The sequence below is a fragment of the Trematomus bernacchii genome, unplaced genomic scaffold (assembly GCF_902827165.1).
Source record: "Trematomus bernacchii unplaced genomic scaffold, fTreBer1.1, whole genome shotgun sequence".
Classification (NCBI taxonomy): domain Eukaryota; kingdom Metazoa; phylum Chordata; class Actinopteri; order Perciformes; family Nototheniidae; genus Trematomus; species Trematomus bernacchii.
The window spans coordinates 796,452-814,159 of NW_022987776.1; the positions used below are offsets into that span (position 1 = coordinate 796,452).

A 17,708-nucleotide genomic window follows, 5' to 3' on the forward strand; every position below is an offset into this window, starting at 1 on the left:
GTGGGGTTTGAACCTGTGACCTGTGACCCCCTTATCCCAACACCAACGCTCTACAAATGATAAAATAACTTTTCGAAGACAGTTTGTGTGAAAGAAAGTAAACAGAGGTTTTTATAAAGGTTTACTTTTGTGAAAACTTCAATTCATCAAGACATTTCTCGGATTTACCTTCTCCGAAAAATACAGTTTTCTTCAGGAACAGTTAGTCATGTCATGTAATAACTAGAGAATGGAACTACTGTGGAAATTGCGGTGTGAATGCGGAAAAGCTGACGTGTAATAGTCAAATGATGCTTAATATTTATAGGATTATGACAGTTATGAATGTCCTGAGGAACAGCGAGCATGTCCTTATTGAGCGGCACGTTTTGATGTTCCAACGGAGATTCTGAGACGTAAAATGTGGGAGAAGAAGGCAATCAAAACAGATGGAGAACATACAGTGTGTTGTGAATACACACCAAATTCAGTGGGACCCCTCCCTTTATCAGAGGGTCTCAGCTGTTTCCAGTGGTGTAAAGATAGGAAAGAGTCCCGGCCTGGATCTGAAACGTCTGTCCCTGGATGTTTTGGGGGGGGATCTGTTCACTGATAGGCTGTGAGAGGAGGGGGGGTCCATGGTGGAGGGGGGGTCCATGTTGTAGGGGGGGTCCATGATGGAGGGGGGGTCCATGATGGAGGGGGGGTCCATGGTGACATGATGACAGCTGATCCAGGGCCTCTTTACTCAGTGTGATGACGTGAACTCCCTCAAGTCTGGAGGGGGCGGAGTCTGCTGAGGCCCCGCCCCCCTGGGTGAGGAGGGTGAGTCTGGGGGCGGAGTCTGGGGCCCCGCCCCCTTGCTCCGCCTCCTCCGTGGTGATGATGCTGATCTCCTGGCTCTGACCCGAAACGAAGCTCAGGTCGTCCGTCACCACCAGCTGGATCTGCTGCAGGGCGCCTCGCTGCTGAGAGGGGGGTCGAGAAGTCAGGGTTACATGAACATGTACAAATAATAGGGCTGTCAGTCGATTCTAATATTTAATCACGATTAATCGCATGATGTCCATAGTTAATCGCACATTTTTTATCTGTTCTAAATGCAACGTTTCTGATTGGCCCGTGGGTGTAAAGCCCGCCCACATTTTAGTAATGTCGTCATGACGCAGCAAATCTGGATCAGCTCCGTTGTTCCCCCGTTTTTAGAGATGTGGGTATGAAGGAAAAGAGAGAGGGGTTTATTTCCTGACACTTTGTGAGTCTCCTGAAACACCGGGGACACACCGGGGACACACGGGGGACACACCGGGGACACACCGGGGACACACCGGGGACACACCGGGGACACACCGGGGACACACCGGGGACACACCAGGGACACATGCTGACGTAGAGAAGACATCACAAAGTAACTTTTGCATGCTAGGGGACATTTAAAAGTCATAGCACCGTATTAACCCGAATGTAAGACCGAGATAAAGTTTGAAATGTGACGCACCTCCTCATGCAGCTGGGGGTCCTCGGGGGGGTCCTCAGTGGGGGGCTCAGCGCGCTCCTTGCTGTGCCCCCTGCTGTGAGTCTTCAGGTTGTCCAGGCGGGTGAAGGAGAGGCTGCAGGAGGAGCAGCTGAAGGGTTTCCTGCCTGAATGAGAGGCTTCGTGTCTGCGTTTAGCGCTGGAGTCTGAGAAGGAGCGGCTGCAGAGCGAGCAGGAGAACGGCTTCTCCCCTCTGAGGAAACATGTTGGCTCATGGATATACGTTTTTAATAAAGGGTCATTGGTGTGGTGGAAATTCCACACTTAATCACCTTCTGGTAAGAAAATAAGTTTAAACCAAAGTTGTGTTATTTAATAAAGAGTTATAGCATTTAACAGAATCAATCTTAATATCTGAATTCATGTTTTTAATAATGGGTCACTGTGGTGATGGTGGGAAAGACATATTGCACATACTATACTATACTATGACCTTTTTCATATTTGTGACAAATGATTAATTGAATTTTATGATTGTAGGACATTTACATTTATTTTATACATTGACTTTTTTGCTCTTATGTTTTGTTTCAGTGTACCTTGTACGGCGACCTTGAGCCTTGAAACGCGCCTTTATAAATAAAATGCATTATTATTTTATTTTGTTTTTCTAAAAAACTTTCATGACATATTTATGCAAAAAAATGTATATTGTTATATGTGTCACTTTTTCTTACGTAAGAATTTTAATGTATTTTTGTATTGCTATTCTCCTAAATAAAAGACCAAAATACTTCATGTTTATTGAATGATTAAAGATGATACGTCACGCTATGAATGAAGTAGACCTCGTTATATCTCACATTAGTTTAGTATCTGTAGAGAAATGTCCGTCTCACCTGTGGATCCTGATGTGAGTCTGCAGCGTGCTCTTCACTGTGAAACACTTCCCACATATCTCACAGGTGAACGGCTTCTCACCTGAAAAACATCATCAATATCATCACAGATCTCACCTGAACAAACATCACAGATCTCACCTGAACAAACATCACAGATCTCACCTGAACAAACATCACAGATCTCACCTGAACAAACATCACAGATCTCACCTGAACAAACATCACAGATCTCACCTGAACAAACATCACAGATCTCACCTGAACAAACATCACAGATCTCACCTGAACAAACATCACAGATCTCACCTGAACAAACATCACAGATCTCACCTGAACAAACATCACAGATCTCACCTGAACAAACATCACAGATCTCACCTGAACAAACATCACAGATCTCACCTGCACAGAGAAATGATATTCATATATCTGATGTACCTGTGTGAGTTCTCAGGTGCTTCTTCAGCTGAGCCGTGTCCATGAACTTGTGATGGCACTGAGCGCACTCTGGTAGAGACTTGCCTTTAATTAAATAAAGAATGTTTTAGATGAATGAGCTTCTGCAGTATAATGATGTGCTGATGGTGCTCACCTGTGTGAACTCTGTCGTGACTCTTCAGCTGACGCTTCTGAGTGAAAGTCTTCCCACATTTATCACATCCGAACGGCTTCTCTCCTGAGGAACAGACAGCATTCAGTGAGAAGAGGAAAGCACAGAGACGTACCACAAACTCAAGATGACATCTTTATGGCAGTAAAACTATGACGAGTTTAAAAATTATAATTACACTTTAAGAAAATGCCGTTTACTACGGAAGATATTCTGTTTTCGGGCCACATGTTTGAAAAATGACGATATCTGACCAAAAGTATTATAAAAATGAGTTACTGAGAAAAAAGTGAAATATCTCAGAGAAAAAAAGAAGGAATTCTGAAAGTGGGAATTCTTAGAAAAAGTCAGAATTCTAAGATCAAATAAAAAATTACTTTGGGTTGGATCTGAAAACAAAATGCACACGTGGCCCTAATCCCTTTCCGTAGTTTTCTAAGAAGATGATTGAATATCTTTTACTAAATTACACATTAAGCTAATCATGAGAAAATAATGAAAGCACATGATGTGGATGCAGAGACCCCCAGAGCTAGATGTGTATATATATATATATTGATGCATGTAGGTGGATATACACCTCACCTTGGTGCAGGTGCATGTGCTCCTGCAGGGCGTGCTTGGTGCTCAGAGACTTGCTGCAGACGTTGCAGATGAAGGGTTTCTCTCCACTGTGACTGCGCTGGTGAACCAGCAGCGTGTGCTTCTGAGTGAACGCCTTCCCACAGACCAGACAGGGGAAGGGCTTCTCTCCTGGGGACATCAGGGAGATAAAGCATTACGCATCAGAAATAATAATAATAATAATAATTCATTCTATTTAGAGGCGCCTTCCAAAGCACCCAAGGACACCTAAATATTATTATTATTATTATTTTATTTTGTTTTTCTAAAAAGCTTTCATGACTTGTTTATGCATACAGTAATATGTCATATTTGTTCATGTGTAACTTTCTCTTACGTGACTTTAGTATGGCTCTTCTATCTAACATCAGAGCATTGTTCGCCTCACCTGTGTGCGTCCTCTGGTGGATTTTGAGGAACAGATGGTTTTTGAACACCTTCCCACAGACCTCACATCGAGCCTCTGTGTCGGGATACTTCCTCTTCCTGCCTCTCTTCCCCGGCTCTCTACTTCCTGTTTCCTCTCCGCTCACTCCGTAGCTTTTGTACTTCACCGGAGGACGGATCTTACGTTTGCTCTGCCTCGACACCGGGTTGAAATCTGCATCGTCTTTAGACTCTGATTCATGGAGGACATCTGTAACTTCATCCTCATGGAGAACATCTGTAACTTCATCCTCATGGAGAACTTCTGCTGTTTCTGGGTCTTCTTTCTGCTGATCTGTCTTACTCGGTCGTCCTCTCTTTCGTTTGGACACTTCCTGCACTTTGGGAACGCCCACCTGCAATCAAACAACCAACAAATATATATATACTGTATCTTTTTTTTAATGATGAGAAAAAAGTGAGAATCCTGATAAAAAAAGTAGGAGTTTTGAAGTTAAACATTCTAAGAAAAAAAGTCAGATTTCTGAGAAAAAGGAGAACATTCTGAGAAAAAAGTTTCAATCAACAATCCGACGTATGAAAAAGGGAAAATAATGGAACAAATTAATTGCATTTTAAACGATATTTCATGTATTTGAGCTTCAAATTCAACCATCCATTTACTTGTAGTATAGACTATTCTTGCACTGTTTCTATTTTATTTGTATTTACTTGCACATCTCAAGAGAATGTTTTGAGATGTACAAATAAAATTGAAATAGTGCAAGAAGAGCCTATATATAAGTAAATATGATATATAGATAAGTAATTAGCTAGATGCAGACAGATGAATGTTCTGGATGTTCTTCACAGAGTTCAGGTGCTTAACAGTCTGATGTCCTGAGGGAGGGAACTGTCTCTGAGTCTGGTGGTTTTAGTCCTGATGCTGACTCAGGGACATTCATGTAATAATATGTAATCCTTTTAAACGTAGAACCTTTTCTTATGCAGGAATATTTATTTACAGTTTGATGTGAGGTCATCTTTACCTCCTGCAGCTCTGATTGGTCGTCCTTCTCCTCGTCTGCAGAGCGTTCAGAAAGCGCCGTGATGAGTTCACTGACCTGCAGGAGTTTAGCGGCGGCGAGAAGCTGCTGCGTGATGTCGTCCTCCACACACACCTTGTTGTCCTCCTCCACACACACCTTGTTGTCCTCCTCCACACACACCTTGTTGTCCTTGTCCACACACACCTGAGCGCTGTAGATGAATTGGAGCACGTTGCTGAGCGTCTCAGCAGAAACGTCCTGCAGCCGGTAGACGCTCTGAGGCTTCGAGGTGAACAGGAACAGGAAGTGGTCGCTGCTCGCGGCTAACAGAGCTTTGTGGGCCCTGAACGCATTGTTCTGAACCTGCAGAGTGACGTCACACAGGAGGTCCTGCTGCCTCAAGGTGTTCAGTTTACCCAGAATGCTTTGCTGGTGCGAGTGGGAGTGCAGGGACCTGATGGAGGACCGGTTCGATGCCGGAGACATCTTCAGGTCCTGCAGGGGATAAAAAGAACTCTATTAAACAGGGGATTTTAGTTACAGCATAATGTGACTTAAATATATAAACACATTTATACTAGACTATAACTTAAAGACTAAGACTTAAAAAAAAACACTTTTAATACTTTTGTCATTACTTTTTTGTAACTATTTTAAGATGAGATGTATTTTATTGGGATTTTTGTTGCGTTGCAGCAGCATGAAAAACAAGGCATTGCACATAAGTAGAAATTAAAGAGTAGAAATAAACAATTCTCGTGTAATAATAATACATGTTATTTATATAGCGCTTTTTCTGGTGCTCAAAGCGCTTCAATATGATTATATGAAGCAACAGCTTTCCACCAATAATGCACATACTTTATTTTATTACTACGAGTATTTAGTCATTCTATACTGCATATATATTTCATGTAAATATCTCTCTATACTTCTAGTGTTATAACCGTTTTTTAACCAACAGTTTGGTCCTTTTTCTTACCTGTCCTCTCCTTTATCTGTGTTTATGTTATGCACCATGCACATCAAGGCAAACTCCTCTAGTGTAAACCTACCTGGTAATAAACCTGATTCTGATTTGATTCAGTCTCTCATTTCTGTTCTGGAAATCTGTCCTCATTAGCACACATACATTTAATAGTTCCCCATTCATCTTTAGTGTCTCATCTTGAGTTTGCATCCATAACAACTATTTATTCCCCACCTGAGTGATAATAAAAGTTGACCTGCTGATGTGTTACCTCAGAAAGCACACAGCATTAGTTAGCATCATGCTAACAAACAATGCATTCCGCGCTAGCTTTCACACACTCCAACGCTAGCAGAAGAAGCTAAGTGTGCTGCTGTAATGACGCGTTAAATAAACTCTATTTAATTCATGTTTCTACTTATATCTGCTTCAAAGCGGTGTCATTCAGAAATAGTGATCTTTAAGGACCTTACCTTCTACTACAGCTGTGGACGGAGGGAGGGAATGCGAGGGAACTATCGCGAGAGTTGTGATTCTGACCAGATTAGCGCACAGCTGATCTACAAACTCTGTGGATGGACACAGCTGATTGTGTGCGGGATGACGCGTGGTTTATAGATCAGCTGTTCCGACATGAAGTGCGCTTTATGTGTTTATAACGTAACGGTTAAAAAGGTCAGCAGCTAGTTAGAGAGCAGTAACTGAGAGAGGGGCAAAGTGTTTCTCACATTGAGCTTTCTACATGTTCCTGGTTATGTGAGGATTCTCTCCAGGACGTGCTCCTCCTTTACAGACCGAAGAGAAACACTACCAGTCTGCAGAGAGCAGGTTGATCTTATTATAACTACAGGTAGGCTAAGTGAAGGAATGCACAATAAACTGCGTTTTATTCACTATAAGACACTTTGTGAGACGTTTAAAACATCGTGTTTGATTACAATAACATTAAGCAAAATCAGCTTCAGTTAAACTCACAGCTGTCTGCTCTTTAAAGGTAAACATATGGAGTTACAAACTTACAAACGACCTGCTGCAGGTAAACAGGCTGCAGAATATCACCTGCACAGCTGGCTCCATGCAACATACTTCTACAGTTGTTAAAAACTCTACTTCAGATAGACTGTGCATATTATAGTTGTAGTAATTATGCAGGTTTATATATTTGTTCTCCTCGTGTTGATCGATATTACAATTATACAACATATAATGAACAGTGACAAACTATACTAATATTTAACTTGTTATGGCATCTTATACTTTGAACTTTGATAGATCTTTTTGTGTAATGAGAAACTATGCTGTGCCTTTTTTATTTTAATTATTAACTTTTTACGGCATGTTATACTTTTGATATTTTGTAATATTAAACTTGTTTATGACTTTATACCGCGTTTTATTCAACTTGTATGGCATCATATAAACACTTATTTTACTTTTCAATATTTAAGTTTTAATTATACACTGTACTTTATGTTTTAAATGTTAATGTTATTATATATTTTTTAATATTTATCACATTTTAAAAAGTTTCTATGAAATACCACTATATTTTTTTACTTATTTGTAACTTTTTATGGCATATATGATTTTCTAACATATCAGGTTTTGTTTTAACTTACTATTACCACACACTAACAACATGTTACCTGCAGTAACTGGAGGTTATCACCACACACTAACAACATGTTACCTGGAATACATGTGGAGTGTGTCCTGCTGCCTCTCTCTGGTTTACTGCGTGTTATCTAACGCATCGTAATTATTACATCTCTGTGAGTGATCTTTGAACAGTGCGCTGAGGTCAGGGGAAGTTGAGCGTTGATCATAATCATAATCAGAATCTCTTTATTCGTCCCACAGAGGGGAAATGTACATCGTTACAGCAGAAAAGAGCCACAGACACCTTAATGTTACCTAAGAAGCATGCATACAAAAGTATTAAAGATACAAAAATATATATAAAATTACACAATTTACAAAATACACATCCTGTAACAGTTCTGAGGATTTAGCAGCCAGGTATATATTGCACAGTTATTAACGGCATATATATATATTGCACATATTGCACATAGTTGGTATTTACGATAGGATAATACTTTAATGGTCAGATGAAGTCTGAGATGCTCCTTGCATCCCAGCAGCTCCGTGTGTAACATCCCAGCAGCTCCGTGTGTAACATCCCAGCAGCTCCGTGTGTAACATCCCAGCAGTTCCGTGTGTAACATCCCAGCAGCTCCGTGTGTAACATCCCAGCAGCTCCGTGTGTAACATCCCAGCAGCTCCATGTGTAACATCCCAGCAGCTCCGTGTGTAACATCCCAGCAGTTCCGTGTGTAACATCCCAGCAGCTCCGTGTGTAACATCCCAGCAGCTCCGTGTGTAACATCCCAGCAGCTCCATGTGTAACATCCCAGCAGCTCCATGTGTAACATCCCAGCAGCTCCATGTGTAACATCCCAGCAGCTCCATGTGTAACATCCCAGCAGCTCCATGTGTAACATCCCAGCAGCTCCATGTGTAACATCAACAGACAAACATCAACACACATGAGAAACAAACAACAACATGTAACATCCCAGCAGGATCAGTGAGAGCTGCTCAAAGAGCCTTCAGCGTGATCTGATCTGGATTCAGCTCTATTTACTGAGATGACAGACTGGAGCACAGAGGATGCTTCAGGCTGACTGGAGCACAGAGGATGCTTCAGGCTGACTTTAGTGATCTCCATTAGATGGTAGCAGTTCATATTCTCTGTCAGAGCATGCTTTGGGTCCCAGATGATGCTGTTGTTCCCTCTCTCTTTGCAGGATGATGGATGGTGTTCGGGTGGTGGTGGTGGGTGCGGGGGTGGTGGGCTTCTCCACGGCCGTGTGCATCGCGGAGAATCTTCCCCACGTCTCCGTCACCCTGCTCGGGGAGAAGTTCAGCCCCGAGACCACGAGCGATGGAGCCGCCGGCATCCTGTTCGCCAACCACAACCCAGGTGAGGATTCATTTCTTATTTCTGACACGATGGGCTCACAGGAACTCAGATGCACGATTCAGTTTGAACTCAAAGATATATTTTATTTATAAAAGACTAAAGCTACAAACAAAATCACTTAATAGGAAAACTCCGATAACAAACAAAAGATCACTAGGTTCTACTAGGTAGCTCAAAAGACTCACTATGATTACAGACATGGACTCGACGTGGAGACAAGACGAACTGGAACAAGACAAAGGGAGACAAGGGCTATATACACACACACACACACACACACACACACACACACACACACACACACACACTGGACTTCCTATTCCATAGAAGCAGTGATTCGAAGCTTGCTTCAAATCACGTGACATGTGACGTCAGAAGCAGCAACTGCTTCATTTCCTGAATGAATCAACTCACTGGTTCGCCGTCCAATCAGATGATTCAATGCACTGCCTCGTCTCGATTCTGACAGGTGACAGGAGGAAACAGTTTCGAATTTGAGCTCTTCAACACTTTATAACCGCTCTAAACAATGCGCAATGTGTGGGTTGTTGTCGTAGTTTACGTTGTTGCTGTTGAGTTGTTGTTGGTATTGCATTTTAATTGGGTCAATTGGGCAAGCCAGGAAGAAAGATAGGTCGTTCTGGCTCGGGAAACACTTCGAAATGTGGAGAAGTTGTGAACAAAAAGATAATTATCATTAATATAAAAACAGTTGAATAGCATAAGTAATAGATAGCCCAGTGGATAGAGCCGCCAGCCCGAATGCGGCGATGTCCTCCGCGCAGCTGGTTCGAAGCCCGGAACAGATGAACGTTTAATCATTCCTTTTCAACTTTAATACTTTATTAACTGATAAAAGGCCCTCTCCGCCCAAAAAAATTCCAGCACTCTCTAGTCTCTTCTCAATAACCCAATACACACAATTATCAATCTTTAATTGCAAATAGAACATGATATTCAGTCTTAGTGTGTGTGTGCATCGAATATTTTTCAAGGCAAAGATACGTTAAACCCACTGCAGCCTTGCACTTCGCCAGGAGAGGTCGCTGTAACTGAAGCTTCGAGAAATGAACCTATTTCCGACACAATTGTCCAAGTGGTTCGATGCTTCATTCAAAGCTTCATTTTGCCATCACTAGTCTGTTCTACTGGACTAACAACCTGTCACGTGTTCTGAATTGACCAATCAGAATTGAGTATTCAACGAAGCCATGTAATAATAAATGATATTCCCCCCTCAGATGTCCCAGTGGAGCAGCAGAGGCGCTGGTTCAAGTCCAGCTTCGACCACCTGCGGCTCATCGCTCAGTCTGAAGACGCTCCGGAGGCCGGCGTCATGCTCAGCTCCGGGTCAGTCAAACACAAAGTCTTATTAACACGTTAAATACTCCGTTTCATAACTTCCTCCTGCTCCTCCTGCAGCTGGCAGATCTTCCGGGACGTTCCTGAAGATAAAACTCCGTACTGGTCCGACCTGGTGCTCGGGTTCAGGATCATGACGGAGCGAGAGCTGGTTCGATTCCCGGAGCATCGGTTCGGACAGGCGTTCACCACCATCAAGTGTGAGTGCAGCCGCTACCTGCCCTGGCTGGAGAAGAGGTAACCACGCATTAAAACTGATTATAATGAAAGAAAGCTTATTCATAGAACAGTATTCACACAAGAGACAGAGCTCAAGGGGCTTCATGTGGAGTGGAGAGGAGGTAAGACATGCTCGATCAACTCTCAGTCGTTAATAATACATATTAAATATAAATACAGGTAAGTGCAGTTACATGTTTTGCCCCCACAAGGAGCCAATTGGGACAGATTGGGACAAACCACCTGCTTCCATGTCAAAGGGGGGATTTGGGTTTTGTCAGTGTTCTTTGTGTATTCTGTTCATATTCATTATCCCTTGGTTTCAACTTGGTTTGGCCCAGCCACTTTAGAGGTCCCTTGGTTTGTCATTAGCAGGTCAGTTTGTTGAGGGAACAGCTGTTAAGTTGATGGAGGTATTTTCTGTTCACCTGTTTAGAGATTATTGGTTTAGGATGTTTTCTTTGGAGCTTTGGGTAAATAAAAAACACAGTTTATTTAAAGGTCACCTATTATGCCTAATCCTCTTCTTCATGTCTCTTCTACATCAACATGTGTCCCCTCTTCTTCATGTCTCTTCTACATCAACATGTGTCCCCTCTTCTTCATGTCTCTTCTACATCAACATGTGTCCCCTCTTCTTCATGTCTCTTCTACATCAACATGTGTCCCCTCTTCTTCATGTCTCTTCTCCATCAACATGTGTCCCCTCTTCTTCATGTCTCTTCTACATCAACATGTGTCCCCTCTTCTTCATGTCTCTTCTTCATCAACATGTGTCCCCTCTTCTTCATGTCTCTTCTTCATCAACATGTGTCCCCTCTTCTTCATGTCTCTTCTTCATCAACATGTGTCCCCTCTTCTTCATGTCTCTTCTACATCAACATGTGTCCCCTCTTCTTCATGTCTCTTCTACATCAACATGTGTCCCCTCTTCTTCATGTCTCTTCTGCATCAACATGTGTCCCCTCTTCTTCATGTCTCTTCTTCATCAACATGTGTCCCCTCTACTTCATGTCTCTTCTACATCAACATGTGTCCCCTCTTCTTCATGTCTCTTCTTCATCAACATGTGTCCCCTCTTCTCCATGTCTCTTCTACATCAACATGTGTCCCCTCTTCTTCATGTCTCTTCTACATCAACATGTGTCCCCTCTTCTTCATGTCTCTTCTACATCAACATGTGTCCCCTCTTCTTCATGTCTCTTCTACATCAACATGTGTCCCCTCTTCTTCATGTCTCTTCTACATCATCATGTGTCCCCTCTTCTTCATGTCTCTTCTACATCAACATGTGTCCCCTCTTCTTCATGTCTCTTCTACATCAACATGTGTCCCCTCTTCTTCATGTCTCTTCTTCATCAACATGTGTCCCCTCTTCTTCATGTCTCTTCTACATCAACATGTCTCTTCTACATCAACATGTGTCCCCTCTTCTTCATGTCTCTTCTACATCAACATGTGTCCCCTCTTCTTCATGTCTCTCCTACATCAACATGTGTCCCCTCTTCTTCATGTCTCTTCTACATCAACATGTGTCCCCTCTTCTTCATGTCTCTTCTTCATCAACATGTGTCCCCTCTTCTTCATGTCTCTTCTACATCAACATGTGTCCCCTCTTCTTCATGTCTCTTCTACATCAACATGTGTCCCCTCTTCTTCATGTCTCTTCTTCATCAACATGTGTCCCCTCTTCTTCATGTCTCTTCTTCATCAACATGTGTCCCCTCTTCTTCATGTCTCTTCTACATCAACATGTGTCCCCTCTTCTTCATGTCTCTTCTTCATCAACATGTGTCCCCTCTTCTTCATGTCTCTTCTACATCAACATGTGTCCCCTCTTCTTCATGTCTCTTCTACATCAACATGTGTCCCCTCTTCTTCATGTCTCTTCTACATCAACATGTGTCCCCTCTTCTTCATGTCTCTTCTTCATCAACATGTGTCCCCTCTTCTTCATGTCTCTTCTTCATCAACATGTGTCCCCTCTTCTTCATGTCTCTTCTTCATCAACATGTGTCCCCTCTTCTTCATGTCTCTTCTACATCAACATGTGTCCCCTCTTCTTCATGTCTCTTCTACATCAACATGTGTCCCCTCTTCTTCATGTCTCTTCTACATCAACATGTGTCCCCTCTTCTTCATGTCTCTTCTACATCAACATGTGTCCCCTCTTCTTCATGTCTCTCCTACATCAACATGTGTCCCCTCTTCTTCATGTCTCTTCTACATCAACATGTGTCCCCTCTTCTTCATGTCTCTTCTTCATCAACATGTGTCCCCTCTTCTTCATGATCAACATGTGTCCCCTCTTCTTCATGTCTCTTCTTCATCAACATGTGTCCCCTCTTCTTCATGTCTCTTCTACATCAACATGTGTCCCCTCTTCTTCATGTCTCTTCTACATCAACATGTGTCCCCTCTTCTTCATGTCTCTTCTTCATCAACATGTGTCCCCTCTTCTTCATGTCTCTTCTTCATCAACATGTGTCCCCTCTTCTTCATGTCTCTTCTACATCAACATGTGTCCCCTCTTCTTCATGTCTCTTCTTCATCAACATGTGTCCCCTCTTCTTCATGATCAACATGTGTCCCCTCTTCTTCATGTCTCTTCTTCATCAACATGTGTCCCCTCTTCTTCATGTCTCTTCTACATCAACATGTGTCCCCTCTTCTTCATGTCTCTTCTACATCAACATGTGTCCCCTCTTCTTCATGTCTCTTCTTCATCAACATGTGTCCCCTCTTCTTCATGTCTCTTCTTCATCAACATGTGTCCCCTCTTCTTCATGTCTCTTCTACATCAACATGTGTCCCCTCTTCTTCATGTCTCTTCTTCATCAACATGTGTCCCCTCTTCTTCATGTCTCTTCTACATCAACATGTGTCCCCTCTTCTTCATGTCTCTTCTACATCAACATGTGTCCCCTCTTCTTCATGTCTCTTCTACATCAACATGTGTCCCCTCTTCTTCATGTCTCTTCTTCATCAACATGTGTCCCCTCTTCTTCATGTCTCTTCTTCATCAACATGTGTCCCCTCTTCTTCATGTCTCTTCTTCATCAACATGTGTCCCCTCTTCTTCATGTCTCTTCTACATCAACATGTGTCCCCTCTTCTTCATGTCTCTTCTACATCAACATGTGTCCCCTCTTCTTCATGTCTCTTCTACATCAACATGTGTCCCCTCTTCTTCATGTCTCTTCTACATCAACATGTGTCCCCTCTTCTTCATGTCTCTCCTACATCAACATGTGTCCCCTCTTCTTCATGTCTCTTCTACATCAACATGTGTCCCCTCTTCTTCATGTCTCTTCTTCATCAACATGTGTCCCCTCTTCTTCATGATCAACATGTGTCCCCTCTTCTTCATGTCTCTTCTTCATCAACATGTGTCCCCTCTTCTTCATGTCTCTTCTACATCAACATGTGTCCCCTCTTCTTCATCTCTCTTCTACATCAAACATGTGTCCCCCTCTTCTTCATGTCTCTTCTTCATCAACATGTGTCCCCTCTTCTTCATGTCTCTTCTTCATCAACATGTGTCCCCTCTTCTTCATGTCTCTTCTACATCAACATGTGTCCCCTCTTCTTCATGTCTCTTCTTCATCAACATGTGTCCCCCTCTTCTTCATGTCTCTTCTACATCAACATGTGTCCCCTCTTCTTCATGTCTCTTCTACATCAACATGTGTCCCCTCTTCTTCATGTCTCTTCTACATCAACATGTGTCCCCTCTTCTTCATGTCTCTTCTACATCAACATGTGTCCCCTCTTCTTCATCAACATGTGTCCCCTCTTCTACATCAACATGTGTCCCCTCTTCTTCATCAACATGTGTCCCCTCTGTGGAAAGAGACTCTGAAAGTTTCAGGAACAAAGATTCTCTCTCTTTTTGTCCTGATCCATTTATATAACCAAATCTCTCTCAGAGGGGCGTGGGGAGGGGCTCCTTATTTTCATCTAAAGTAACAGACAGAGAATCAGCACTTTGGAAACAGGGCTGAAACAGAGGGGATTATGGGTAATGCAGCAATGATCTGTTTGGTGTTTCAGCCAATCAGAGACAGGCTCTATATATATCTGAGAGCTGTGATATATTGATGAGAAACAGTATGATAGGGGACCTTTAAATGTTTACCCCCCGCTCTTTCTACCCGTCTTCCTCTCTCCAGGTTCAGGCGTGCGGGGGGGCAGGTGGAGCAGCGCCGGGTTGATAACCTCCAGGATCTCAGCGGTAGTTTTGACGTCATCGTAAACTGCTCGGGCCTGGGATCGCGCTCGCTGGCCGGAGACGTCTCCGTGCAGCCGGTTCGAGGCCAGGTCCTGAAGATGGAGGCTCCCTGGCTGCAGCACTTCATCCGCGACGGGGACGGCCTCACGTACATCTTCCCAGGGATCCAGGGGGTCACTATCGGAGGAACTCGGCAGGGGGGAGACTGGAACCTGCAGGTCGATGAAAATGACACTCGGGGCATTTTGAAGCGCTGCAGCTCCCTGGAGCCCTCGCTGAAACGAGCCCGAATACTGAGCTCCTGGGTGGGGCTGCGTCCCGACAGGAAGACCCCCCGCGTGGAGGTGGAGAGAGAGGTGGAGGTGAAGAAGGGGGGAAGGAGTGTTACTGTGGTGCATAATTACGGGCACGGGGGGGTCGGGGTCACCCTCGCCTGGGGGACAGCGATGGAGGCGCTGGGGCTCGTGAAGAAGAGCCTCCAGGAGACGAAGAGAGATAAAGCTAAGCTGTGAAGAGGGGCTAACTCACTGCCAGTAACGCCCTTCAAATATAATTAGAGGGCAACTAAATCAGCTGATCACTAAATCCTGCTTCTACAGCCAGTAACTCTCGCTCTAAAATAAACTTAGTCTGCAAGGACTTTAAATGATTTTAGTGTGAAACTAAATCTGAGTAACACTAGCCCTTAAACTGTTGGATTTAAATGACTGATAGACAACGAATCAAAACTGAAATCTTTCAAATGTGCCTTAAGTTTTTACAGGAGGTTTAAATCTAAGACTCTGAGCCGGAAAGAAACAGCATTAGATCATGTTTGGAAAAAACCCTTCCCGTGGTTAAAGCTTTAAAAAGACGACAGTCATTAAAGCTTTGAAGAAACGTTCCTTCCTTTAAAGCATGGGAAATATTTCTCTTAGTTTAAACTTAAAAAATATGTCCGTTAGTTAAAGTTTAAAAAACTGCCTTTTACTAAATGTTGGAAAGAGCCGGCCCTTAGTTAAAGCATGGGTAAAAACAACCCTTAACTTAAGCTTTGAACAAAAGGACCGACATTTAAAATGCCTCTTAGTTTAAACTTGCTAAACCTGCCCTTTAAGTTTGGCCGACCCTTAGCTCACTTGCTAACTTTGCACAGATCCTGGTTGAACTGTAGTATCATTACTGTCATTCTAAGCAGAAACACAACATCAATACTGCAGTGTAACATCACTGACTTCCTGTAAACATGAAAACAAATATCCGCGTTTAAGCCGTTCTTAGTTTCCCCAAAAGTCCTGTACATCTTTGATCAAATTACACACATATTTAAGCTTTTATGATCTTTTTTTAACAACTAAAGTCATATTTTTCACTCCGCCTCACACTCCGAAAGCGTTGTGTACAAATGAAATGTGTGTTAATATTATTCTTGTGAGATTAATAATGATTACGGCTGTTTTTAAATAAAATGTCTTCTGTTTGGAGCATTAATCTACATTTATGATGTGAAAGGAGACACTGTATTTTTACAATGTGTACAAAAATAAACATTTATTAATCAAATGAATAAAAAGGAAGACTCTGTACATGATTTACATACGAGAAATAAAAAGCTTATATTCATGAAGTCTGGAATTAACATTTCATGTTTCTTCCTGCAAATTATTCACCAATTTTGGGGAATTTCTTTTTACATTTTTTACATATTTTTCTGAAAATGATCCCAAAAAATTCTTATAATCTTTGGACATTTTGCAAATAATTTACATAGAATAAAGGGTACCACTTTACAATAAGACTATCCTTATAACGGGTTTATGAATAGTTGGTAATTCATTTATGAATTAGGTTGTGAACACTTTATAAATCATTAATAAGCTTTTATAAGACATGAGATAAACAGGGCGACTGTGACCGGTTGCTTGCCAAATAGTGAGCCCACATTTATCTGTATATTGGCTACTGAGCTTACTTCATCTTCTTCATCAGCCAGCATCCTTGGTATCTGTTGTTCACTGAGTTGATTCTCGCTAAGTAGCCAATATAAGGCTTAGTCATCTTGCCAAATAGTTAGAATAGTTAGTTAGAACTGGTTTATAAATGGTTCTTAATGATTAATAAAGTGTTTACAACCTAATTATAAACCCTTTATGAATCCTTTATAAGGGTAGTCTTATTGTAAAGTGCTACCCAATAATCTTTAAAGTCTGTTTCCTTTTCTCTCTTTTACATCAAAGTTAATTCAATTTTTTTCACACATTTATGAATATTGTTCATTTCCCAACATTTTTGAAAACACTTGTTTTTTACCCAAATTACTCACCAATAGTTTTTTGATGGATTTTCCTGACATTATCCAGAACATTCTCATAATTCTTTTGGACATTTAAACATGTTTTAAGAAAAAAGAAAGAAAGAGAGAAATATAATAATAAAATAAAGAATAATCTGGAGATTTGCTGCTTTTCTCTGTTTTATAAACTAAAGAGAATTTAGTTTAATCACACATTAATAATAATAATAATAATAATAATAATAAATAATATGTATTTTTTTTCATCTTTTTCTCCCCAAATTATTCACCAATTTCTCTCCAAGCACGATAATGAAAAGTAGCTCGAGGGAACAATTTAAAATAGAATAATCATAAAAGCACTACTGCAGAAAGGTCTTTAAAGTCTGTTTCCTTTTCTCTGTTTACATCAAAGTTAATTCGATTTTTTCACACATTTATGAATATTTTCCATTTCCCAACATTTTTGAAAACAATAACGTTTTTTACCCAAATTACTCACCGATATTTAGGAATTTTTTGACGTATTTTCCTGACATTATCCAGAAGATTCTCATCAGTTTTTAATAATAATAATACATTTTATTTGTAAAGCACCTTTCATTGCTAAAAGTAATCTCAAAGTGCTACAAGGGGCGTAATTTACTTTAAAAAACACAAGTTT

The 17,708-nt window shown here is 41.6% G+C and overlaps 2 protein-coding genes across 4 annotated transcripts; one reads left to right on the forward strand and one right to left on the reverse strand.

Annotated features, from left to right (window-relative positions):
* On the reverse strand, positions 1-6,476 carry zbtb24 (zinc finger and BTB domain containing 24). 3 transcript variants are annotated; one of them, XM_034149014.1, is made up of 9 exons: positions 6,448-6,476; positions 5,005-5,499; positions 3,978-4,371; positions 3,551-3,718; positions 2,948-3,031; positions 2,794-2,877; positions 2,353-2,434; positions 1,478-1,706; positions 1-947 (listed from the first exon to the last, which is right to left on the reverse strand). In XM_034149014.1, the coding sequence occupies exons 2-9, from the start codon at positions 5,488-5,490 to the stop codon at positions 498-500; spliced, it is 1,977 nt and encodes a 658-aa protein (XP_034004905.1). In that variant the 5' UTR covers positions 5,491-5,499; positions 6,448-6,476; the 3' UTR covers positions 1-497. The 3 variants fall into 3 exon arrangements, with proteins under 3 accessions (XP_034004905.1, XP_034004903.1, XP_034004902.1); XM_034149012.1 differs by having other exon boundaries at positions 1-944; positions 4,981-5,499; XM_034149011.1 differs by having other exon boundaries at positions 4,981-5,499.
* Positions 6,477-6,651: 175 nt separating this feature from the next.
* On the forward strand, positions 6,652-16,322 carry ddo (D-aspartate oxidase). Its single transcript, XM_034148981.1, has 5 exons — positions 6,652-6,824; positions 8,785-8,960; positions 10,202-10,310; positions 10,383-10,559; positions 14,714-16,322. Exons 2-5 carry the CDS (start codon positions 8,786-8,788, stop codon positions 15,282-15,284), a joined length of 1,032 nt encoding a protein of 343 aa, XP_034004872.1. The 5' UTR covers positions 6,652-6,824; position 8,785; the 3' UTR covers positions 15,285-16,322.
* Positions 16,323-17,708: the final 1,386 nt, after the last annotated feature.

Bases quoted from the DNA above. Each gene is read 5' to 3' on its own strand.
- zbtb24 (XM_034149011.1), bottom strand. From the start codon at position 5,490: ATGTCTCCGGCATCGAACCGGTCCTCCATCAGGTCCCTGCACTCCCAC. The intron at 3,032-3,550 runs GTGAGGTGTATA...TCTGTTCCTCAG, and splicing joins GCACATGCACCTGCACCAAG to GAGAGAAGCCGTTCGGATGT. The intron at 948-1,477 runs GTGCGTCACATT...CCCCCCTCTCAG, and splicing joins ACCCCCAGCTGCATGAGGAG to CAGCGAGGCGCCCTGCAGCA.
- ddo (XM_034148981.1), top strand. From the start codon at position 8,786: ATGATGGATGGTGTTCGGGTGGTGGTGGTGGGTGCGGGGGTGGTGGGC. The intron at 8,961-10,201 runs GTGAGGATTCAT...TTCCCCCCTCAG, and splicing joins GTTCGCCAACCACAACCCAG to ATGTCCCAGTGGAGCAGCAG. The intron at 10,560-14,713 runs GTAACCACGCAT...TCCTCTCTCCAG, and splicing joins CTGCCCTGGCTGGAGAAGAG to GTTCAGGCGTGCGGGGGGGC.